Genomic DNA, 26,395 nt, shown 5'->3' on the forward strand with positions numbered 1-26,395 from the left:
TTTCAGGAAATCTGTCTATACACAAATATTAGATGTATAGCTATCTAATGGGGGTGAAAGTAAGCCAAATAATAGATTTGTACATTCTAAAAGTGGCTATAAAGTGTTGAAAAATATTCCAGGATAATAATTGATTATTTTGAGATTAAATTTTAGATGGAGTTATATCATGACATTAATTTAAACTATGTCAAAATAAGAATTTTTTGACGTCTTTCATCTTCATTGTCTTTAGAAAAATGTTAAAAAATTTTCTAACTACATTATCTGGTGGTGCTGGTATAGTGCTAAATATAACAACATAAGTGTATATCATCGATTAATTTGGAGAAATCAATTCACATATGTATAATTTGAGTAAGATTAGAGAGACTCAGTGATGCTATTTTATGTTCAAGTAAGAAAACAGTTAGCCAATCAGTAATGAATCCCATTTAGTTTAATTTCAGTAATTCCTGCAATTCTCACAAGAATCCCTGTTTTTCAGGAAGTGTTTTATTAGAAAAACAAAATTACATTAGTCAGACATTATAACTTTCTTAAAATGCAGTTCAGGAAAATCACTTTGTAGACCAGGAAATTTTAAGAGTTAAAAGGGACCTAGGAGAACAACATCTCGTTTATCAAGTAAGGAAAGTGAGACGTACGTTGGTTTCTGTCTCAAATCTGTACAGAATTACTTAGGTTAAATAAGACACTTGAGCTTATTTTTAATAAATTAAAAAATATATACTTGTCTCTGTCATATGTCTTATCTTTTCTATAGTAACCTGCTTTATATAGTAATTGTTTAATAAGAATGAGGTTTGGAAATCATAAGTTTTATGTATCTCTAAACTACTCATGACCAATTAAATAAACTAGCAAATACATGAGGAAGTGTGTGTGTTTAGACTTAATCTTAAAAAGATTAATTGATCTGAGAGAAGAGAATAAAAAGTAAATCAACACTTGTCTCCAGAATTGTCCTTGAATTGTTGCAGAGCAATATTCTGAAACATTTTTAGGGACAAAGGTAATACAACTCTTCAAGTTTTATCTATCCCCATTGTTCAATGCTAAAATAAAGTAAGTTGTCTTTAATATATCATACAGAATTTAAACTCACTTCCCTTTAGCATTCTCTCTATTCGTTCTGTTAATCTAGGGGAGGTTCTTATTAACTCTTGCCTTTAATATTTCAATAGCTTTATAACTAATCTCAGCCCCTCCGAATGATTTTACCCACTCGTGCCATTTTAATTTTCCTCGAACTTAGCTTTAATCATATCTTTCTTCTCAGTAGAAACCTTCAATGGCTTCCTATTCCCCACAGCAATAAGTCTAAAAGTCCTTAAATAGCATTCAGCATCCTTGATGGTCTGTGTGGAACCTGTCATTCCAGCCTCTCTCCTCTCCCCGCCCTGAACCTCATTGTACAGCCGTACTTCCCTGACTACCTGTTTGACCACTATGCCTTGGACCTTGTTTCCTCCTTTGAACAAGCAGAGCCCACTGCTTAAGATGCCTGTTACGAATTTCTGCCTACTGCAAGCTGTATCTTCTCCAAGAAATCGGAGAGATTCTGTGGGATTGGAGAAGTTTCCCCAGGCTGAATTTTTTCCCCCTTTATCCTGGAGAAGGAAGTATGCATCAAATTGATATCTGTACTCGAGCTTGATTTTTCTGGTGGGGGCAAAGTCGTGGTGCCTGGGGGAGGAGGAAATAAAAAGTTACATTTTGGCTTTACTGATGAAAACTTCTAGACACGTAGCAAATTAAAGGAGATCCTGAAAATGAGTAAAGACAGATTTCATTCCTACGGAGAAAAAAAGGCCTTTCTGCATTCGTCAGTCTCCATTCTCCCTTCTCCACTGAGCAGATTAGGTACTGTTAGTCTGACAGAGCAAGACCAATTTCCGCAACATTTTAGTTGATTTTCCTTAAAGCCAAATGGAAATGTTTTGAAAGAAAGTGATGAAAACCATTGTAAGTTGTTGAGTTTAGTGACAGAACTATGTCTAAAAAGGCATGAAAATGCTACTTTATATTTGGGCATTACCTTTTACATAATGAAAACTCTATTACTATATACTATAAATAGATGACATCATAGTACCTTTTTTATTAAATTCCTGAGAAATATTTTTATTAGAATACATTGTAATAAAAATGAACTAAATCAATGCCTTTTTAAATTTATATTTAGCCATTTATGTAAAAAATTTTCGTCCATAGAATAAGGTTAACAAAATAAGTAAATAGTGAAATGGAAGCGAATGCAGATATACTAACCCTAAACATGAACATGGTCATAGCTGAACTCTTGAGTTTCCTGATAACCAGGGCAAAAAGGGAAATAAGATAAAGTATATAACTATCAGTACTATGACGGGGAAATAAACTGGTTACTCAGGAGGAAAAGCTCTGTTTGCCTCTAAATTAAAACAGAAGTTACACCCATGGGACTTCTTATAAGGAAGCTATTGATTTAATTCTAAATGCCTTCAACATTTCGTAGCAAGAAGGAGACTTGCTATTTGCTGCTGCTTCTCATCGCTTCAATAAAAAGCCAAAGGCATAACATGAAACTGCAGGTCAATGGAAACGGCTCCATGAGGACTAATGTCCAAATGTATAGTTTTCAGCCGCTTCTTAGAGTTCCTCCAAGTTAATTCTTGGAGATCTTTAGTTTTTATTTTAGAATATTTTCTCTCTTAATCGTAAATTATTAGGTCAATTTCTTATATTAGGACATTGTAAAAAAGGATTGTATAAGAATTTACAATTACCATCAAGGCTGCAGTGCAAGGGACCCAGTGCTCGCCTCAGAGCTGACCAGCCATTCTGTGAACTGTCACATTGGTTCTAGCCAAGGATAGAGAAAATCTCGATCAGGGTTTGAAAAACCAGAAGTTGAAGTTCAAGATAATTCTGAATCTGTCCCTGATGTCATGTCTACTAAAGTGACAGTCTTTATCCTGTTCTAGGACAGCAACCCATTCGATGCCACTGCTGGATACCGGAGCCTGACCTACGAGGAGGTGTTGCAGGAGCTGGTGAGACACAGAGAGCTCCTTAGGAGAAAAGACACCCACATCCGGGAACTGGAGGACTACATTGACAACCTCCTCGTGAGGGTGATGGAAGAAACACCCAGTATTCTCAGAGTGCCGTACGAACCGTCCAGGAAAGCTGGCAAGTTCTCCAATAGTTAATAAGCCAATTGTACTGCATTTATAATTGGGGCGGGGAAAAGAAAGGAAGAAAGAAGAAAAACTTGTTACTGAAAAAGACTGCACTTACAGGTTTCATTACATACTCTCTTCCATTGTCAAAAATTGTTTTACCTGTAAATATTAGAAGGGACTATCAAGAGTGACCTTTGAAGTGAGCGAAACAACGTAACTTTAAAAGTGAACATGGGCCAGGTTCTCAATAAATAAGCAGTTCCTTAGGATTCACCTGGGTGCTGGAGCTGGGCCACTAACTTGCCATAGGCCTAGAAATATCTTCAGAAGCATATGACTTATTCCTCAGGAATAGATTTCTTATAAAGCAGAATTGATACTGTGGTCGGATTCTCAGCATTCAATTTGTAGACATGTTTAGCTGCAGGAATACTCATTATAAGCACTACTTAAAAAACAGTTCATATTTTATATTACATATATATGTACATGAATATATGTTCATGTATCTTTGTATATAAAATATATGCGTATACCTCATATATACATGTGTTTTTAAAACATTTAAAAACAACTGGTTGCCTCTAAAATTACGATACCAATTTCTAAATTTGAAAATGTACGTGTGCTCCGCTGATGCAAAACGAATCATTGCTACTACAGTGTTATGATTTGTTACAGAAAAGCTGCTTCAAATCACTCTTGACTATGTGAACCTTGGTTTCAAAATGAGCTGCTACTACATGTTATTCCAGCGTCGAATTTTTGCTCTTTCTCCAAAAGTAATGCTCCAAAGTCCTTTTTAAAATAATGGCGTATTTTAGGAAACTTCACAACAGCATGGATTTCTTGAATTCATTTTTTTATCTTAACCTTTGGGTTTTGTTAAAGCTATAAGCAGAAGCTAACGTAATTGGTGAGCTTCTGAATGCCTTTAAATCACTAGCAAAGAAAATAAGAAGTTAAATCTCAATTATAATTTTTTGGGGAAAAGTAGGTGATTGTCTGATGCCTGATAACCCAAAGGAATGGGCAAATTCTAGGAATAAAGAATTAGGCTTGGTTTCAAGTTACATAAATAATTGAACAGATGGTTGCATTTGGGTCTTGAACCAAAATAACAGTTACTAAAGGAGGAGTGAGTTTTTAGAACAGATCATTTCTGATGTGACATTAAACACTATTCTACGTCCACCCTTTAAGAATTGATTTATCATAAAATTATATGTCGGCTCCTTTTGTAAGTCTGCTCCCCCAAAATGATTACGCCCATGAATTATCATCATATATGTGTACAAAATTAGTCTGAAATTTAAAGTGACAAACAATGATTATAAAAATATTACTAATCAACTATTGCTATTTTTTACCTTAAAAATCTAAAATACTTACTATGAAACACTGAATCTGTGTTTTCTGAAATTAAAATGAAAAATATACCCGTATATGGAGACATATACTCCCCAATCTTTTAATGAACTGCATTTTTGTCTAATACTTATCTCTACTAAGACATCATTGAAAGTTAAATACAAAGCAGATATAATAGTTTTGCTCATTTAAATATTTTGAATCACATACTTGGCCAAGCTTATATTCAATTCATAAGCTAAAATCCTTTATTATTTATATTTTCTGGGTTTCTTGAGTTTTCCTTTGAGAGCATACATTTTGAAATTCTGAAAATTTTCCCAAAGTACAAAAAAATTAAATAATTTTTTTAAACAAAGAAATGGAGAAGGAAAATCAGCTTTGACCAATTTTTCCTTCACCTACATATTTCTGTGATAAACCTCAAAATCTGATGTAGAATTTTATTTTCCCATTTGAGGTCTTAATAATTTCTTTTTTTAAAAAAATGTGCCATTTTTAATTAACATTTATTAAATATTACAAAGTTCTTAGCATTTGTTTTTTCTGTTAGTATAATTGAAACTTACATTTTTTAAAATACTGAAGTCCATGTATTTTTACTATTATGATAGGTTATCTTCAGATATTTTAATATGTTTTGGCCAAATTTGCTCTTTGTAGAATGAACCAAGGTGTTGGTTTTGTATTGGGGGTATGTTTTATGTGAGTAGACCTCATTAAAAAGTGTGGTTCAAGTACTGCTATTCTTCTTATGAGGAAATTCAATTTTAAGGAGAAATTCTTTGCCTGTATAAAAACTGTTAAGAATTAGACTTATTCATATATGAGTGTTTTGGTTATAACTGAGTCAATATTTTTATCTTTAAATCTGAGACAAGAATTCTATTGAAAACTCAATCTGCATTCATCACTGCCTGAAAATGTTCTGTTCTGATGTTTATGAATTTTTACTCATGAACCAGAGTAAAACTTATTATATATTTTCATAATCTGTCAATATAATAAACTAAAAACAAAAAGTAAAAATGAGTGCCCAAGTAAACATACCAGTGTTTCCTATCCTTGGGTAGAAGTGCAAACAGAGTAGTTTTATTTTCTGGCATTGTAGAAGAAAGGCCAAAAAGATCACCTTAGTTTGTTTTTCCAAAATATAACTTCTGAGTATTCTGATGGTATATTTTGTTACCAGTAGTAGCTTAGAAAAGGAAATAAAATATAAGTACTCATTAAATAATGCACAACACTATAGACGTAAACAGATTTTAGTTTTATGGTTAAAAAATGTATGCTCAAAAACATTCCTACCAACAAGAGGATTTTTTTTAAAATCACAGAATTGATACTTATCTCAAACCTATCTTAACATACCTCTGTTATGTAATTAAATATTTCTATCATTTTAAAAATAGTATTATTTTATAACCAGTTCCCCTCCCAGTTTTAAAATTCAGTTTTGAAAACATTGAACGTACTGCCCTATCACTTATGCATCAGGTTTCATTTATTGAATACCAGAGTTGTATCTTAGAATTGTATATAAAATGACGTGTCACCCATTCATGAAAAATGTTTAAGTATTGCTTTTGGCTGTTATATTCTGCATCGAGCGTAGTTTTGCCATTCTCCCATGACTGTAGTATTATCCATAGATTATACATAACTACATCTATTGCTTTTGGCAGTAAATGAAGATTTAGTTGTAATTTTCCAGCTGTGAAAATGTTGCCTTGTATTTAAAAGGGTTTTGTAGATGGAAACCTAAGTAAAACTCAGCTCGTTAGTGACACACTTGCTTTCCTCACATCCTTCCTTCACTAGCTCTCTGCCCTCACACCCCCCTGCCTACCACCCCCATAAGGGTGCTTATTCTTTAGCAAGGAAAATCTTAAATTGGAAAAAAAACAACACAAAAAAAACTCCTCTCTTTAATATGTCTAGTAATTGTTGCACTGGAGCTTTTATTTTCCTCTGTAGCTTTTTAGGAAAAGCAACCTACCGTGGATTTATAAGTCAAACAGAAAGTTTTTGATGTCCATGTACTCGTCTGTCTTGTAGGTAGATACGGTAGGTGTCACTTGTGTATGTGTGAGTGAAGTCTAAAGCATGCTCATTGACTCGATCTCTTTGAAGTAAGAGGTAAAGGATCCCAGTGCTGCTGTTCATGGCGGTAGATGGAAGGGTCTGTCAGCACACATTTGAAAGCCCCCGTTTTCACAGATTTATAACTTTAATAATCCAGATGCAATTATTGGAAGTGTTTAATATGCAATAGGTAGCACCTTAACTAACTAATCTGCATATGAAGCGTTTTCTGATGTATTTAATAAGTAGTATAGAAGCTCTACAAGCATTAAACCAGAGTTGGCATTTTATTTCATTTATTTTCTATGTCAAAAAATCCACTCTTACCATGGAATTGAAGTCTGTAACAAATGATAATGGGGCCTATTAATCTCTGAAGCTTCCAGGTGGTTTGTATTTTAAGGTACAAAAAAATGCTGCAGATCTAGAAATGTATATAGTTAGCAGGTATTTGAAAGATATAAGCATTATTTATAACTGAAGAGTATTATATTACACTTACTAAGTAAAATGGTCTAACAACTTGTATACATTTTTACAGGTACAAACTCAAAAGTGTGTAAGCATTGCATAATGTGACAGTTGTATAATTTATGTGATCTGATGCATGAATCAGAATTTTTATATAATATATGATTGATTTATTATAGTTGATTAAAGTGTTTAATCTTAATTCAATTGTCATAGTTTCTTATTGCAGGTAAAACAGTGTGGCTTACACACCTGTACATGAGTGCTTCTTGTCCCTTAAAAATTCCGAGGACGCCTCTTGTTTGTTGTGTGGCAGAAAGTATTCTGTGAGACCTACAGACTCATTTCACTATGAAAATCATTCTGAGAATTCACGCCGAGGAGAGTGTCTAAGTACCTTAGAAGTGGACATTCTTCAGCAAGTGTCTGAATGCCCTCTGTCTCTGTTTCAGACATTCCTTCATGGGACGGGGCTGTGGTAGAAACTAACGTTGGAGTGTTGATGTACAGGCCAAGGCCTGTGCCCGGTGCTTTCTCAACATCGCGTCTGAGCACACCTGTCTGTCCGAGGGAAACAGGAACCTAAGCACCTGGGATGGGTGTGTGTGGGGGTTGGGGCGGGGGCAGGGCGAGGGGGCAGTGGGTTAGGCAGCTATACTAGATTATGAGATGTGATCTATATGTAGTGCTCTTGGACATGAATCATACACATTTGGAAAAAGAGATTTTTCTGCAGGCCAAACACCTTCCTAGTCTCCAATTGCTCTCAGTTTTGGAGGACCCATTTCACCTATCCCTTTCACTTCCCCCAAGATATTTCTAGATTGTTCCCCTTCCTATCTCTCCTCAGCACACACATGTATTTTTCCTTAGTCTATTGAGGCAAAGATATTTGGGGTAATTTGGGAGCAGAGAGTTGTTATTCTATTAAAGTGGCCATTTTCCACATAGATTTTTGTTTTCATGCAGTGCCTGTCTCTGAAGTGTTTCTGTTGAGTTTTTCAAAGTAACGGGCTCATGGCGTGGATACCCAGAATGCTACATTTTCCCCCAAATAATTTTACATGTCATACTTTCACGTTTTTATGATTGACAGTTAATTCTTACAAGCAACATTTTTATATATAATTACATGAACTGGAAGGGCTTGATTCTGTTTTTATATTCCTTATACCCCTTGTACTGTAATATTTGATTCTGAAATTATCAATGGTTTCATCATTGTTAGGCGTAATCAAAAATCAGAATTTATGCCGGGAAGCACAAAAGCAAATCTCTGTATTGGGAGGCTTCAATCATGGTGTGTTGTGGTCCAATGTAAGCGATGGTCCGGTTCTAATACTAGTACCAAAGTTTGCAACTGATTTTTTTCATAAATTAGCACAGAGTAAGGTTGTCGCTATTATAACGTTACTCCCGTTGTGTTGTGCTCTGGTGCGTGACATCAGAGTGTGTGAGACTGAGGTTACAGGTTATTTGCAGTTCCCAGCAAACTTTCTTAGAGCGGGCATTGCAAACCCGAATGTATGCAGAGCCAGGTAGGTTCAGGGTCTAACAAGGCAGGCCAGGTGTGGAAGAGAAGGGATTACTCGGGGCAGTGGCCATCTGGAGAGACCATTCTCCACCCCGAATAGTGGGTAACAGCTGTTCAGCTCCCGCTCACTGGCCATATGGAAACAAATGCATGGCCAGGGTTGCTAAACGTGGTATTTCTAGAGAAACTGAAAATACATACATTTACGTGAAATATGATTTCCAAATGTTAGCAACGAATTCATTTTTTTAAAACAAACAAAAAAAAAAAGCCCTGAGCGTCACCAGTTTGCAGTCTCTTTAGTGAGTCACTACTGACGTACCATCCATGATCCTCCTCCTCATCATCACCATCATGGTAAGAACAATTCAGAGCTCGCTTGTTGTTTACTTCCCCCAAATGATTCTCTGTTTATTCGAAAACTGGGCCTGCCAAGGGGCACGTGGGATGTGTGTGATACGGAACCATAGCTCAAGACTTTTTTGTGGGAGGGGAAAGAGGAAGAGGAGGAACGACTCAACGGGTGTCAAATTTCAGTGACATGGGATGAGTAAGTTCTGAGATCTGCTGGTGCAGCGAGACTGTAGCTGACAATACTGTCCTGGGCACTCACAGTTCTGTGACAGGGGAGCTCATGGTGAATATTCTTACTCCAGTTGGGAGCAAAAGAGACTTTTTCCAGTGTGCCCGTCCCTGAGCATGACCGTGCAATTGCTTTTAAGAGAAACAGTACAAGTAATCTGAGTTACAGTCTGAGGGTCACCGCTGTAGTGTTTAGAGTGTTTTAGAATGTTACCCCAGGATCTACCACCTACCTTTTTTTTGGCGATAATTATTGTTTTTCAATATTTTTATGATGGTCTTGCCTCTTGGTAAAAATTGTATAAAAACCATGAGTGTCCCAAATCACATGTGGTGTATGACAATTTCCAGAAATCAAAAGTCAATGTGTTTTCATGTGATTTTTTTTTAAGGTTATAAAAATACATATTTCAATTAAAATATAGTGGCCATTGATTGATTCTGTAGTTTGATTTTGTACGTCTGCCATTTAAAATTCTATCACACTTTTTGATTCCAGCCAGATCAGGAAAGGTGGATGGTTTAGATCACTAGTTCTCAAAGTGTTGCCCCAGTGTGGCAATATCAGTGTTACATGGAATTTGCTGGAATGTGAATTCTCGGGCCCTATTCCAGACCTAATGAATCAACTCTGGGTAGGACCCAGAGAGCTCTTTTAACAGGCCCTCCAGGGGTTTCAAACGCATATTGAAATTGGAGAACTATTGACTTAGAGACTCCTCCCTTTTTTTTCTTAGCTTAATGTAGTTTAGAGAACCCTTTTTTTTCTATTTCAAATAACGTTCCTTGCCAGTCTTGAATTTATTTATGAACCTATTTGTTTAGTTATTTGATGAATATTTTGTATGTTAGAGAAACTTAATCTTCATGAAACTTCATGTAGGTAGAATGTTCCTAAGATATGCACAACGCATTATGCAGAGTAGCTGTATAAGTAAATACTGTTGATCCATTGATAAGATACGTTTTGTTTGTGCAGTAAGATCTGGTATTGTGATTGAGAAGGCAAACATGTGCATGGGCCTTAAAGTAAAACTGTCAGAAGGTCTAACTTTTGTTCAGACTTGGCTGTGCCTTGTTTGGTTAAGAAGGCATCTTTCTCAGCCTCACAGAAGTCTTTACCCGAAGTAACAGATACTAGCGTAGAAGAGGAAATAGAGAACGCAGCCACATATGGAATGTGGTAGCAGAAAGTTTTGACTATACGTGTGAAATTGGGTAATGAACCTTAATACGTATAACAAATGAAGCCAACCTGTGGCTTTAGGTAAGACGTTTTACTTCACAGGCACTTTGTAACTTTGCTAGGTACAATCATTTTGTCAAATAGTTCATAAAAAGCTGATACTCTTTTCACAATCAAAACTGGGTCGACTTCTCATGACTAGGGAAATCTAGAATGAAATTTTAAAATCTTGTTAGATCTTGCATCAACTATTAGAAACACCAAATGATTGGGAAAAGGCTGTAACACATTAGGTTAAGGAACGTAATTCCAAGTAAGGGAGGTAAGCGAGAGAACATCCAACAGGAGGATATTTTTTGGTTTTTATTCCTCGGTGGAGTCATAGCTAGAACATTAACAGTGTAAAATAGATTCGAAGACACCTGAACACTGGCCAAAGTTGGGTTTGGGGTTTTTTGAATTTTTGTTTGTTTCCATCATCATGCAATCCCTGAATGGAAACACCAGTGTCCAACATTAGTCTGTCATAGAAAAGAGAACTAGAGCGCACAGATCATTAATATCACAGCTGATTCAGAATCCTCAACTTAAACCTGTGGTTTCAAACTACTTCAGCAAAATTTTGCTAAAGATAAAGAGTAACAAAATTGGCTTATGAATTTCCTTTCCTTTCCTTGTTACGAAGGAGGCGTTAACGAGGGGGAAATGGTAGAGAAAGCCCCTGGAGTTGGATGAGGAGACTACAGGAGCCAGGCTCGCAGGTAAACCAGCTGTCAAGCTCAGGTTAATTTAGGCTGTAATCTATGAGATGGTACAGGACAAGCACCTCTTTAAAGAAATAATCCATTTGTCTTAAACTGTTGACGGATCCAATAGCAGCATTTAATGTTTTTATGTTTACATTTAAAGGGTGTTTTAAATCAATGTACTGTTACTGAACATTTTTCATGATTTATAAGCTGTAAAATATTTTAATCCTTGACTCATTTGTTTACCAAGCTATTCACTTAATGCTATATAATATGTAGCACTTGAGACCATCTGTTAGGAATATTTGAATAATACGCACACTGTGAAGAGATGTACAGCAAATAAAGCACAAAACACATGAAATATTCAGGAAGAGTTTGTGAAGACAATCCATGTATTTTAATGTAAAAAAAAAAAAAAAGTCTGAAATTTATCAGTAAGTCTTTCCAAAAATGAACCTCTCTTCTTACTCTGGGCAAGTTGCTGTGCTGAGATGGTATTAAGATGTCATTTTGACTTTTAAGTGAATCGCTTTTAAATCAAAACACTGGCCTTAGTACTAACCAGAACTGTGTTTATAAGAGCTCGTCAGTTAAGTGTGAGAAGTTACTGCACAGGAGCCGCAGACATGGCGTAGGACCCGTGATCAGCGCAGTGTTTGTGAAGGTGGCCAGAGGGGGCTGCGACTAGACCACTGGGTGGCTTGGGGTCGTCCTTGGAGGAAGGGTTTGTGGGGAGCCTCAGGCTTAATTTGGTTGTCGGGAAAACACTGAGCTGGGTGCAATGACTCTGGAGTTCCAGGCCTCGATAGAGACTTTACTCCTTCTTTTTTCCCAGAATTGGTGGGGTTTGGGGGGAGGTGGACATCGTGTGTGAGTCCCACAGAGCAAGGGACCTTGTTGGGAAAGGCTGAACTCTAAGACACTCATCTGCATGTGGACACCTGGGGGCTTACACCACCCACCTTTTAGCCGGGAGTGATGCTAAGGAGACTCGCTCACTCTAGGGAGGTTTGTTGTCACTTCAGGGTCACTTGATGACAGTAGCCTAAGCACCTATCATGGTGCCTCCTCTAAGAATGTCCCGGAATAGTATACACGTGGGAAATTTGGTTCCCACCAGACCGAGGGGATGTGTGCTGATTGTAAGTCTTAGTCCCTACATTCACTCTTCCACGGTGCCTTCTCTAACTGCTTTCAACTCTTGTGTTTTAATGCTTAATGCTTTAATGCTTGTGTTTTAATGCTTCCTTGGAATTAAACCTTCCGCTTTTTTAGTGCCTCTTACATATTGGACTCACGGTAGCCCCGCTCATGGATGTCCCTTCACAAGTGCAAAGCACATCTCTTGTCAGGGGCCGTAACAACCCCACAGCAATGCACCACATCTTATTTCTGATTGGCACTGCACATACATCACTATTTTAGGATATTAGCATATTATTTCGGCCTCTTGTATGATCCTTACCTTTCCACATTATTACAGACTCTATTACTCACCTAAAATAATTTGGGACTCTCCCTTTTGTTGATTCCCACAGACTCGCAATAGTTTTATAAATGCCTTTCAGTTGTCTTGACACTAACTTCTTCCTATTTGTGGAGTAAACAGGCTTCCCCCCGGTTACTCAGTGTGGCAGTCTCTAGTATTTGGCATCCAATAATTCAATGAATTTCAGTACACATTTCTAAATGGTAAATTTACTCCTGCCTTTATGATTTTTAAATCCATATTTCTTGTCCTGACTCATTTTTTAATCATTATGAATTGTGCGTATCTTTGTAAACCACTTCAGATCTTTTGTGGGATGGGACATCGTATGAATGAATTTTTTTCTCGAGTCCTGCTCATTCCATTCCATGAAGAGTCCACGATAGGCTCTTTGCTGACCTCCAGATAAATCTTGTGCATTTCTCTGTCCTTGTTTGGGGGTCTAATCGTTATTTTATTAAAATATATGAAGAGTGGGGCCGGCCCAGTGGCTCAGGTGGTTAGAGCTCTATGTTACTAACTCCAAAGGCTGCTGGTTCGATTCCCACATGGGCCAGTGGGCTCTCAACCACAAGGTTGCTGGTTCAATTCCCTGAGTCCCACAAGGGATGGTGGGCAGCGCCCCCTGCAACAGATTGAACACGGCACCTTGAGCTGAGCTGCCGCTGAGGTCCCGGATGGCTCAGTTGGTTGGAGCATGTCCTCTCAACCACAAGGTTGCTGGTTCGACTCCTGCAAGGGATGGTGGGCTGTGCCCCCTGCAACTAGCAATGGCAACTGGACCTGGAGCTGAGCTGCGCCCTCCACAACTAAGATTGAAAGGACGGCAACTTGAAGCTGAACAGCACCCTCCACAACTAAGGTTCAAAGGACAACTTGAAGCTAAACAGCACCCTCCACAACTAAAATTTTTCATACATAGGATCTAATGATGTCTAATTTAGCCTTGAAAGGACAACAACTTGACTTGGAAAAAAGTCCTGGAAGTACACACTGTTCCCCAATAAAGTCCTGTTCCTCTTCCCCAATAAAATCTTAAAAAAAAAAAAAAAATTATATATATACATACATACATACATACAAAGAGTTCCTGGCAGAGTTTGAGCCTCTAGTCATTGTAGCCCTGACATTTTACACCTAGCACAGTGCCTGGTAGACAGTTGGTACTCAATAAATATTTGTTGAATGAGTGATCAAATTATTTTTGTGAAGATCCATTTGGTTGTTGTGAATATCTATTATAAATAGTGATGTTATTTTGTAAGGGAGCCCTCCTTAAAGTGAATGAAATACGGGTTTTTAACAGGCAATGGGCGTTGGACCTAGACGAGAAATGACTGCTCCAAAAACATTGCCAGGGGCGATGGGGAACAGGCAGAAATGAATATTCATCTCAAACTATAGGCAGTTTACCAAGATTTGATAAGCACGTTTAGTCACCTTCATTCATTCCTTTATTTCAGTGAGGGCTTGTCATACACCCTACTGCAGTTATCATTTACTTGTCTGCCTGCTCAGCGCATCTTACACATACTGAGCAGAACAAAACAGCTGCTTACCTTTGCCTCCCTACCACTCACAGGTCACATGTCACATTCCAGGTCCTCAGTAAATGCACGTTAGAAAAAGAAGAGGAGGGAGGAGTTGACGTGGCTGGTTCTTTGAAATACTGTGTAAGGAGGTTTTACTTTTCTGTTGTATGTGATTTGGATGGCAGCATGCTGAGATTTTAATTATCTGCACTTTAAAATATTGCAGCCGTGGTTATTATAAAAACACTTTCCATTGTTCTTGATGAAGGGAGGAGCTCCCATTCTAATTTGACTTATATTTATAATTAATGAGAACGAAAGAAACCATAAGTGGTCCCTAATTGAAACAGGGAGTACATCAATCCACTTCTGTTTAGGAGTCTTAGGGAAACTCGAAATATAAAAAGAGTTTTCTTAATTATGATACAAAAACAAATACATCATTTTGATGAGAATACTAAGCAAAATAGGATTTTTTGACTGAAGTGCTTTGTTTAACATATATGTCTTTCACTGGAAAGTCAGGAAGAATGAGTCCAGAATAAAACCACAGTGCAGCATGGTAAACAGATTTCATCTTGAGTGTTAATTGATCAATTAACAATTGCTTCTGTGTTGTGGAAGTTGGTGAAGACTCCTTTGGGCTCTCCCATCCATCCATTGATCCAGTCCAACATCCATCCACCCCTCCCTCCCTCCCTCCCTCCCTCCCTCCCTCCCTCCCTCCCTCCCTCCCTCCCTCCCTCCCTCCTTCCTTCCTTCCTTCCTTCCACTCAACAAATACCTGCTATGTGCAAAGCACTGTTCTAAACACTAATGATACAGAGTTGAACAAAAGGGACAAGTGGAAATAGTGCCACAATCAATGAATGATGTCTACCAAGGACTCATGAAGTCCAGGCTCCTCCCACCCCATTTTTTTAAGGAACAATTTTGAATCTTTTAAGGCCTACTGAAGCTGAAGTAACCAGTTAAGTACTCTTAAGTTAATCATAGCAGCGTGAACTGATGGCACTCAGTATTATCTTCTTGTGAGGCTAGAACTCATGTCATCTGATGAATACTGATCCCAGACAATGATGGATTGTCTAACAACGAGTTAATGATGGATGTATCCGGTAGCGTAAAGAATTAATGATGAGCTCACATGCAATTTGTCCATAATTCTCTTAGTTAACCCGTGACTTTAATTTTGAAAAAATGTTGTTGAAACCTGGGAGATGGTCCCAAACAAGATTGAAAAACAAAAACAGTTTACTATAGGGACAATTTTTTTTAAAAAATAAATTTTATTGGGGGAGAGTGTGTTTCTCCAGGGCCCATCAGCTCCACTCTACTTGTCCTTCTCTCTGGTTGTGGAGGGCACACAGCTCAGCTCCAAGTCCAGTCGCCATTTTCAATCTTTAGTTGCAGGGGGCACAGCCCACCGGCCCATGTGGGAATCGAACTGGCAACCCTGTTGTTCAGAGCTCACACTCTAACCAACTGAGCCATCTGGCCTCCTTGGGGACAATTTTTGAATAATTAAAGGTAATGATGCAAATGGACTGTCGTTATTTTTTTCTGCACTGCAGAGAACTTGTTGGCATTGTCCACTTGGAACTGCAACCATGTCATTTAGAAATGAAAGATGAATGAAAGTAAATTTCATTTAAGAAGCCCTCATCAACATTAATGACACATAAGTTCTTTGGTTTGGAGAAAGAAAAGTACCAAACCACTGAATGGATTAAGAGTTGTGTATAAAAGGATTTTTTTTTCAGTATCTTCTAAATTGAATAAGCTAACTGAAAATTTTTCATACGTAGGATCTAATGATGTCTAATTTAGCCTTTTTATTGAGGATAATTATCTTTAAAAGATGAAAAACAAACATCAAAGCAATGGGGAAAAGATGGGTCAATCAATAAATGGACTTTGGGCAACTGAATGACATCTGGAAAAAATAGAAATTCCAATCCATATCTCTTCATACCAAAATAAATTCTATATGGATTAAGAAGTTAAACATAAAATCCACAAAAAATGTGGGAGTTTTTGTTCTGTTTTGTTTCTTCATAATTAGAGCAGAGAAGGCCTCTCTATTCAAGTCACAAAACCTAAATGCTGAAAGGAAAAGCTATATTTGACTACAGAAAAAACTTTTAAAACATTTGACCTACAAATAAATACTGTAAACAAAGTCAAGAGGTAAAGGACAAAATGGGGAAAAGATTACAACACAAATGACCGACAAGGTCTAATTTTTCTATGCTATGAAGAGCTCTCACACCCATAAGAAAAAAGATGAACCATTAGGAAAATACTAGAAGACAAGCAGGCAGAAGAAGAAATTCAAAAAGCTTTTAAACATATGAAAATTAGCAGAAAACAAAGAAGACACCATGTTTCACCTGTCGGATTGCTCGGTGGTGTGAAAGCACAGGCTTGCCAGGAGAAGGGGACGTGGGAGCTCTCGTAGGCCATTTGGACAGTAACTTGACACAAGCTCTTTGGAGAGCAATTGCACAATATCTATTGATATCTTCACTGTGTACTCATTTTGACCCAGCAGTTTTTACTCTAGGAATTTATCTTACAAATATTTTGGAACGTATACAACAAACATGCACTTGCCAGGCTGATGACTGCAACTTTATTGATAATAACAGAAAACTGGAAATTGGTGACTAGTCAAACAGTTTTTGGTATCTAATGGAATATCATGCAGCACACAAAAAGTATGAGATCTGTATATAAGCTTATATGCCAAAATATCCAAGGTGCGTTCATGCAGAAGGAAAAGGCAACAGAAAAGTATAGAGTGCCCCAGTAATTTGCATATTAAAATATGTATGGGTGTGTGTGTATTTGCAGGAACATTCTTAGAAGAATATAGGAGAGGGTAGGGGTTTCTGAAGAATAGTACTGAGTATTTGCTGAGGAGACATTAACTTTTCATAAACTTGTGGTCTGTTTTTTCATCATGTGCAGAAGCCATTTTGAGAATTAAATAAGATACATCTTTTGACCAATTTCAGGAATATTTGACTATTACCTGATTTTAGACTAGCCACTCTTTATATACTTTGGGGGTCTGCATTTGGAAAATATGTAGAGAGTCTCAAGTAAACCACTGCCCTGCTGAAGCGAGAGTGGTTCACCATCTGGCCAAGAAGAGGAGTCAAGCTCGTCCATTTTCAAAACTGTCGGCTTTCCCACTCACACATCTGGCGTCCAGAACACGTGGGACCCTTGCCATGAGCGCACAGAGTCCCTGTGACCCAGGCTCTCCGTGGACACGACGCTGCCTCTGCTGGAGAAGCACGGAGGAGGCGCTGCCCATCATATTTCTCAGGGTAAACTTCCTACAGAATTCAGTCCAGGACTTGCTCTTTACATGTCTGTATGAGTTGGACCGTTAAGTTCTGGAATTCAGTTTCTTTACCAGGTTGCTTTGCTTGCCTGGAATCTTAGCACCACATTCAGTGTTCAGTTCATAACTGTGTGTGTGTTTAACAACTAAGGAATTGATCTAATTGCGACCATAACATAAATGTTTTGGTCGAAAACCATGACATCAACGTAGCTTGTAAAGAAATGGTGAGGACTTTTTCTGTCGTGTAGGGAAGCTGGAAACCTGTGAGGTGTGCTACTGCCCTAGGAAAGACTATCTCCTATGGAGTATTCTTGGCAAGGATATTTCATTTGAATCGAATCATGAGAGAACAATCAGGCAAATCTAGAGTGTGATGTGTTCTTGTCAGTTATCTTTAAAACTTCAGTGTCATGAAGAAAACTTTTAAAAATGTTGCTCCAAGTTAAGATAGTCCAATGAGAGACATAACCAAATGTATTGCACAAATTTTGGATTTGTATTTGCAAAACAGGTCAAAATATATTTGAGGAAAATTGAATATGAACTATATATTAAATAACATTGTTAACTTTTCCTGGGTAGGTAGTAAAGTGATCTTATTAGAAAGTGCGTGTTGAAGTATTAGAGAAGGAAGCATTTTGGTGTTTGCAACTTATTTTAAAATGGCTCAGGAAACAGTACATAGCTAGAAAGCTAAGGCAAATGTAGCAAAACACTAATTTGTAAACCTAAGTGAAGGGTATGTGGATGTAGAGTGTATTGTTCTTTGACTTTTTCTATAAGTTTGAAACTTTCGAAAGTAAAAATGGAGAGAAAAATCTGATTTGACTTATAAAACGCTATTTGTGAACATAGCAAAAAGGAAGTCTTTAAGAAGGAAGAAGACTCTTGAGTCTCCTTTACTTTCTGCCGTCCCTCCTGATTTAACCTTTATCCCATATTATTCCCAGTTGAGGACACTTGGTAACGTCCCTGTCATTTTCCCAGTTCTTTTGACTAACAGCAGGCAGTCTAATGGGCGGTGCCTGCCCCTCCACTGCCGCCGTTTCTGCGCGCTGCTTTCCGCCAGCCTTCTTGGCCTGCCTCCTTTACACCTTGTTCTAGCCGGAGTGTTTCAGTCAGGGTCCCAGGCGGCTTGTTTTGCTCAACCTTTGCCCCCTACCCTCATCGCTCTCGCTCCCCAGGTGTCTCTGCTTTCAGACCTCACCCCACCCCCATGCCTTTGTCTAATTAAACTGAAGTGGTGCCACCTGGCAGAGTCTTTCTTCCTGGGCCTCTTTGGGTGGGTTTTTTTTCTTCCTTTTTCCCCTCTGGGGCTGTCATGCGTTTCTTGTCAGTATCTTTGGCCCCTCCTGCCCCCCTTTCCTCGAAGCTGCTCTGTGGCTTCCCCAGGTGTCCAGTTCTTAGTTGTGATGTAAACGCCGATGGCCTTTTCAGAAACCAGGAAGGCTCAGTTGCGACTGCCCAGGCCTTTCCAGACCTAGATTCTAAACATGGGTGCCCGGAGGTGTGTTTTCAGTCACCTGTGTCTGCTCTAACAAGGGCCCATCACAGTGTGTGTTCACTTCCCAGGGCCTGTGTGGCTGGCAGGGTGCCTTCCCTCTTCCTTCCTGGGGGCCCTCCCGCCCCTTCTCACCCTTGTTTTGACCTTTTCACTTTCACACTTTGAAATTTAATGCCAAAACCTTTCCTATAATTCCACTGGAATCCCCAGGACCCCCAAAATAACACCAAAAACAAATAAATCTTAAACAGTGGATGCCAATTTAATGATTTACGTTCTGGGTGCACTCAAGCAAGAAAACAAATTCATGGATCAATTCTTAGCTGGATTTACCAGGTTTGAGCTGTGATCTGTCCAGTCACTGTCCAGTGACTATAGTATAAAATGTGTTGAGAAAAGAAATGAAAGCTGGAAAATTGTGGGAACCAAGGGACAGTCATGCTTTGGGCTAGAACATGTTATTTGCCACTTATACTCAACTATACACAGAATCTAGTAACTAGGTAGCATTCACACTACCTTCTCTTGACTCGGTATTCTTCCTTAATGTTTCCAACATTTGAGAAGCAGAGATTAGGAAAGATCAATGGAGAATCTGAAAAACGAGTTCTAGTCCTGACCTAATTATTGCCAAGCTTTGTAATTTTTTTCCAGTTCCTTCACTTGTTTGCCTTTGTCTCCCCATTTTGTAAAATGAGGAAGTGGGTTAGGGGGTTGGTAGATAGGCTCTCTGCAGTCTCCCCCAGCGCTAAAACTCCATGACTGTAAAGCACAGTGATCTGGGATTTTACCTTCTTCCCTTGTATTTTTTAGAAAGTGCCTTTTAAACATTGAGACGAGGTCTTCGTGTCTTTCATAATTCCAGTAACTCAGTCTTGAGCCATCAAACGTGACCTGAACCCAGGGCGAGGATAAAGCAAACCGAATTGCATGAAATCAAAGACCCAAGCACGGGGAAGACACCTGCAGAGCATCAACACCAAGGTGTCTTCCTTCTTGATCTGACTCAGAGGAGCCCCTCTGCAGAAGCCCTGGACGCCCATGCCTGCGAGTCTGCATTCTCCCCACAGAGCCATGCCTGGTTTCATCACCTCTCCCTCAGTGTTTGATGATGGTGACTTTGATCTGAGCCCGAAACCCCAAATCAAAGTGATCGTTTGTTTAATATTTGTCACACATCCGGAAATTCTGAAACCCAAAACAGAATAGAAAGCACTTATAACAAGGACTTTTCTTTCCAGCCAATTAAGGTCGTTAAAGAACAGTGTCCCGATTCAAATAGTTGCCTAAAGCTTAGAATTGCTGAGTTGCCCCAGCAACAGGTCACAAAAAGAGTGTACCAAATCATGTCGGCGAACGGAAGAAAAATGCAAACGTGTAAGTAAAAGTCTGATCAAGTAATTCCTTTTGACAATAATATGATTGAATAAAAATAGCAGGCAGATTGAAACATGGATCGAAGCAATGATATGAATTTCAAAGTTGGTTGGAGGGGTCTTTGCCAACAGTTACTCTCTGGTCACCACAATAAGAATAGAGTTGAGAATTCTAGCCCTAGTGAAGCCCTGTAGATAATAAAACATATTTAAAATCACAGTTCTCCCCCATTTTACTAAATATTCACTCCCAAGGCTCTAAGTCTCCAAAAGAGACGCAATAATTCCCACGGTGCTTCCAGAAGAGAAAGCATTGGAAATACTTTCAGCTTCTCTCTGTCTCCTCCCCCGGCAGGAGGGCGTGTGGCTCACCTGATGGCCAGGTTTCAGAAGGGAGCTGTGCATCCTTGGCTTTGGGGCAGCCTGGCCACAGGATGCATGCACCCTGGGGCATCTCAGTCATGCAGTAAGCTCAGTGGCAGGCCCCACATCTGTAGGGGGCCAGAGCTGCCCCTGACCGAGGGGCCAGCTCCATCTACTCCCAGATGAAGGATTAAGAAGCCCACTCTACATACGCGATGCAGCCATTCCCTCTAATTGAGTTTTAGCTTCAGTAAAGCTGATATTACTGTCTCCAGTGGTCGGACTTCTCCGTGTGTCTCAGGTTGGGAAGAAAAGGGTGTCATTTATTGTGACCACTGCAATTCCAATAAGTCAGCCAACGCCTCTGTGGAGCCAGACTCCTTCCCAGGAACTGGGTTTACAAAGAAGGTTAAGGCTGGTACCTGTCCTGAGCAACGGGCAGTCCAGGCTTAGAAATTCCATTTTATTAGTTTAAATTGTCAACAGAGTTCTCCCTCACTCTTCTTTTGATCTCTTTGGGTGTTATCACTCTGTCGTATAAATAAATAACATTGCATTTCTAATATGAATGACGGCAGAGCTATTTTGGTCCTCTTTGTATTACTGTTGGGTTTTAACAGCTCACATACAAGAACAAATTCGGTTGTGTTTATATTAAAACCTTCTTAACAAGAGAAACAGAAGGATTAGATTCAATAAAAACAAGAGCAGCATTCTGAATGTGTTTAAACAAGTTTTCTCCACTGATAAATAGAACTACTGAGTATCATTTTCAACTAGACTGACAAGAAAAAAAGTCATCACTTCCCCTAAAGAATTTGTGCAACGCTCAAGGCAAGTTACAGCTGGATCCTCTTAAAGAAATCAATCTTTTCTAGTAAATGACTCGTAAGACCATTTACATCTATGAAGCTTTTCAGTAAATTTATTCAATTAAAGGGATTTTTGATATTTTAGCAAATATTAAATTGCCCATAATATTTTTGCGATGTCAGAATGGAAAACAAAATACACCGCACACCCCCATCCCCTCTCCAGAGCCGCAGCCTGTGTCAGCGCTGTCTTTTCAGCCTGCAGGCACATCTCCCTGCAGATTGATGGAAGTAACTTGGGTGCACTAATGCTGACAAATTTGCTTATCGTGCGTGATAATCACTCCTGCTTCTTCAGGGAAACAAAACTTTTAAGCACCTAAGGATTACATTATGCCAGACTGAAAAGGAAGAAGATAACTTCTCTAGTGACAAGGCAGCACCAGTCAAGACTGGACCAGGGAATCATATTCATTCTCTTATTAAAGTAGAGTAACTTCTCGTCCAGAGTTTGTTGCATCTCAAATTCGGACTGGGGCTTTTTCTCTTTTAAAAAGTCATTTGGAAAGATTCACTTGGAAAACTATGCTTTGGATCTATGTATGTAACTTTCTTTTTTTTTTTTTTTTTGAAATTGACAAACCTTACAGTAGAAAGTATGTCTTCTTATTCCCACCCAAGAAGTATATTCTGGTGACTAGATTATTGAGCTGAATAAATGGAGGCATGCGATGGCTGAAAAGGCAGTCCTCAGCCCACAGGTAGAAGTCAGAATTTCGGATGTATAAGTCTCAAAGATTTTGGTCTTGTCCTATGGTGTGTAATGAGTCAACTGTAAAATGGGGAGAATCACCTACCTCCCTGGTCTGAGGATAAACACAGAGTTTTTAAAGTCTTTTGAGGTTTCCAAGAAAAATGATTGTGTTAATTCTCGAATTGCTCACTGGATACCATTAGAGCAATGAAGTATCACTTTGCATTAGGCTGGGAGGAAAGTTGGACGATGCCAAGTGTCGGTGGGGATGTAGGAATACGGGCATCTTCCTACACTCCTGGTGAGACCGAAAGGCTACGCGTGTAAGTGCACGTACCTTACGACTCCAATTCTGCCTTTCAAGGTACATCCCAAGCAGATGTTCATACAGGCTCCCAAAGGACTGGTACCAGGATGTTCACTGTAGTATTGTTTTTCATCGTTGGTCCTGGAAGCAACAGGGCAGTGTTGGCAGGTAAACATGGCGAGGGCAATCCATAGATGCTACTGGTATACACCAGTTGGAAGTAACAGAATAGACATCTACACAGTAAGACAGATTGACTTGAGAAAACATAGCTCTAACCAAAACAGAAAGCAAGAAACAGAAACAGATCTACATGACAACACCATGTGTGTAAATTAACAATACTTGAACACAACACAACAGGATGCATTTTACAAGAATACATAGAAACAAAAGACACCAGTCAACGGAAGTAGTTGCATACAGTAGGGTGAGTGGTAGGAACAGAGAATGAGGGATAAATAAATGATATAATTAAAAAATAGGAAAAAGAGGGCCATGTGTAGAACGACAGTGTATGAAATAACAGTGCTTTATGAACTGAATATGATGAACTCAAATCTCTGCATTTCAAGTGCCTTCCCTCCCCCAAATATCACACACACACACACACACACACACACACACACGGATTGCAAGGTAGGGGGCACCAAATCAGTACATGAAAATGTTATATTGTGTTTGGCCCACGCAGTATGTACATTTCTCTTGATAATGCTGTAGCGTTATTACAGGTACATCACAAACAAGTACAAAATGGTTGCCTCAGGTGTTGTCATGGATCCCTGATAGGAAGCCCTTGATGAATTTGTTCTTCAGAGTGAATTTGTAATGAACTTTATTATATATTTAACCTTAACATTTTCTGTTGAAAGCTACTTTGCGTTGTCAGCCTTATTAATGCTTCATGGAGCCAGCCATACATCTGAGAGGAAAGCCACTTGTAGGACTTTGCAGTTACTTGTGAAGCAAATGTCTCTCGGCCCACTGTGTGCCCCAGGCATGCTGTGGGCCTCTGAGGAGCCAGCGGTGAAGATGGGAGGACAGACTTCATCATCACGGGGCTTCCAGTCCAGAGGACGCAGGGGCTGACATCGAACACACACAATCAGACTACTTGGTACACGATTACAAGTTGTAAGTTGGGAAGAAAAAGAAGGGACCTCTTTCTTTGTATGGGTCAAGTCAGGGAATGTACGAGGAGTCAGGAAGGGTCTCCCTGAGGTGGTGACCTCTGCGTGGAGTCCGGAGGGTGGGAACACGCAGCGATGGGGAAGGGCAGACGGGACAGCATGTGCCGGGCTCCATGGCAGAAAAAAGCCTGACAAACGGTCATGCAGGGAAGCATGCGGGGTCTCTGGTACCGCTCCCCACACAAGAACGCAGGAAATGGTGAGGCCAAAAAGGAACACCCATGGAGCCATAGGTAGGGGAGTCATGCCACTATTTTCTCGCTGGTGGCTGGGTTGGAGACACAGGAAGCAGGAGCCACACGATCCGCAACCTGCCGTTCACTTCTCTCTGACAACCAACCCCACTTGCTAGCTGCAATCCACCGTGCTAACTGCAATCCACTCTTGCTAGCTCAGCCACCATCTTCTTGTTAGCTCCCCATTTGATGCTAGCATAGCCATGACAGTTATAAGTGGCCAATGGCTCACTGGTTACAGCTGATAGCCAACTAGCCACAGCTGATGGCCATTCAATTACAGTTGATGGCCATTTACTACCTGAGCCAGCACCTTTCCACGTGAGGCCAAGAGCCTGGAAACTGCACTCCTGGCTCTGTCCCCACACAAACCTTTTCTTTGCACCACATTTTACAATGAAACCTCCCTTCCAGGTGACCTGGGCAAGTTCCTTCCTAGAGAGAAATCGTAAAAGCACATCCACTAGAGCCCTGCATGGGCTTCCGGGGAGCCCCTCTGGATCACAGAAACACCCACATCCATCAGAGAATGGTAAGAACATTTCAAAAACAAATTTCCAAGTACCTGATGCATCAATTCCAGGCCATCGCTACTCAATGAGAGCATGTCTTTTGCTCTGTGTTAAAAGCTACAGTTAAATAGGCCAGAAATTTAGCAAGTTTCTTTCTTTTTATTTCAGGATATGCAAATGGGCACCAGCCACTCCTGGGAAATGGATATCATTGAACATCTGTGCTCACCTTCTTTTAAAAATAAGCCAGCAGAGACACATCTCAGCTACAAGGACAAGCATAGACTCAAAGTGAAAAGGTGGAAATTGACACTCCAAGCAAATGGTACCCAGGGAAAATCAGGTGTAGCCATAATGATATCAGATGAAACAGACTTCAGGGTGAAAAAGATAACAAGAGACAAAGATGGACATTTCATAATGGTAAAGGGCACTATACAACAAGAAGACATAACAGTCATCAATATTTATGCCCCCAATCAGGGAGCACCGAAATATACCAAGCAACTACTAACAGAACTAAAGGGAGAAATTGACCAAAACACAATTATACTAGGGGACTTAAATACATCATTGACAGCTATGGATAGATCATCCAAACAGAAAATAAATAACAAAATAGCAGCCCTAAATGACACATTAGATGAAATGGACATAATTGACATATATAGAGCACTTCATCCTAAAACATCAGACTATACATTCTTTTCTAGTGTACATGGAACATTCTCAAGGATAGACCATATATTGGGACATAAAATCAGCCTCAGCAAATTTAAGAAGATTGAAATCATACCAAGCATATTCTCTGATCACAAGGCTTTGAAATTGGATATCAACTGCAAAAAGAAAGCAGGAAAAAACACAAATACATGGAGATTAAACAACATACTTTTAAAGAACAACTGGGTCAAAGAAGAAATTAGAGGAGAGATCAAAAGATATATAGAAACAAATGAGAATGAAAATACATCCTACCAAAATTAGTGGGATGCAGCGAAAGCAGTTTTAAGAGGGAAATTTATATCATTACAGGCCTATCTCAAGAAACAAAAAAAAAATCCCAAATAAATAACCTCATGTTACACCTTAAAGAACTAGAAAAAGAAGAACAAGTGAAACCCAAGGTCAGCAGAAGAAAGGAAATAACAAAAATCAGAGCAGAACTAAATGAAATAGAGAACAAAAAGACAATCGAAAAAATTAATGTAACAAAGAGCTGGTTCTTTGAAAAGATTAACAAAATTGACAAACCCTTGGCTAGACTCACTAAGATTAAAAGAGAGAAGACACTAATTAATAAAATCAGAAATGAAAAAGGGGAAGTTACATGGACACCACAGAAATACAAAGGATCATCCAAGAAAACTATGAAGGACTATATGCCACCAAATTCAACAACCTAGAAGAAATGGACAAGTTCTTAGAAAAATATAGCCTTCCAAGGCTGAACCATGAAGAACTGGAAAATCTAAACAGACGGATCACCAGTAACGAAATTGAATCAGTCATCCAAACCCTTCCCAAAAGCAAAAGTCCGGGACCAGATGGCTTCATTAGTGAATTCTACCAAACCTTCAAAGAGGATCTAATACCAATCCTGCTCAAACTCTTCCAAAAAATTGAAGAAGAGACAGTACTCCCTAACTCATTTTATGAGACCAACATTACCCTGATACCAAAACCTGGTAAGGACAACACAAAAAAAGAAAACTACAGACCAATATCTCTGATGAATACCGATGCAAAAATCCTAAATAAAATTCTAGCAAATCGAATACAACAGTGCATTAAAAAGATTATTCATC

At 39.0% G+C, this 26,395-nt stretch overlaps 1 protein-coding gene and 1 long non-coding RNA gene across 7 annotated transcripts in view; one reads left to right on the forward strand and one right to left on the reverse strand.

Moving 5' to 3' along the window:
* Window positions 1-7,299, forward strand: part of RAB11FIP2 (RAB11 family interacting protein 2) — a 39,918-nt gene extending 32,619 nt beyond the window's left edge. For both annotated transcript variants that reach the window (XM_088791839.1, XM_019725256.3), the window contains one exon: window positions 2,970-7,299. In XM_088791839.1, coding sequence (XP_088647965.1) covers window positions 2,970-3,197 — 228 coding nt within the window. In that variant the 3' untranslated portion in view covers window positions 3,198-7,299. The remainder of the gene's footprint in view (window positions 1-2,969) is intronic.
* An 11,206-nt stretch (window positions 7,300-18,505) lies between these two features.
* LOC109444069 (uncharacterized) overlaps window positions 18,506-26,395 on the reverse strand; it is a 217,153-nt gene continuing 209,263 nt past the window's right edge. For 4 of the 5 annotated variants that reach the window (XR_012498380.2, XR_016018861.1, XR_012498379.2 and 1 more), the window contains one exon: window positions 18,506-22,787. This is a non-coding gene — a long non-coding RNA (uncharacterized LOC109444069). The remainder of the gene's footprint in view (window positions 22,788-26,395) is intronic. The other variant, XR_016018863.1, reaches the window with a different exon arrangement.

Source organism: Rhinolophus sinicus, chromosome 15 (genome assembly GCF_057876585.1).
Source record: "Rhinolophus sinicus isolate RSI-liver-muscle chromosome 15, RSI-T2T, whole genome shotgun sequence".
In the NCBI taxonomy this organism is placed as follows: domain Eukaryota; kingdom Metazoa; phylum Chordata; class Mammalia; order Chiroptera; family Rhinolophidae; genus Rhinolophus; species Rhinolophus sinicus.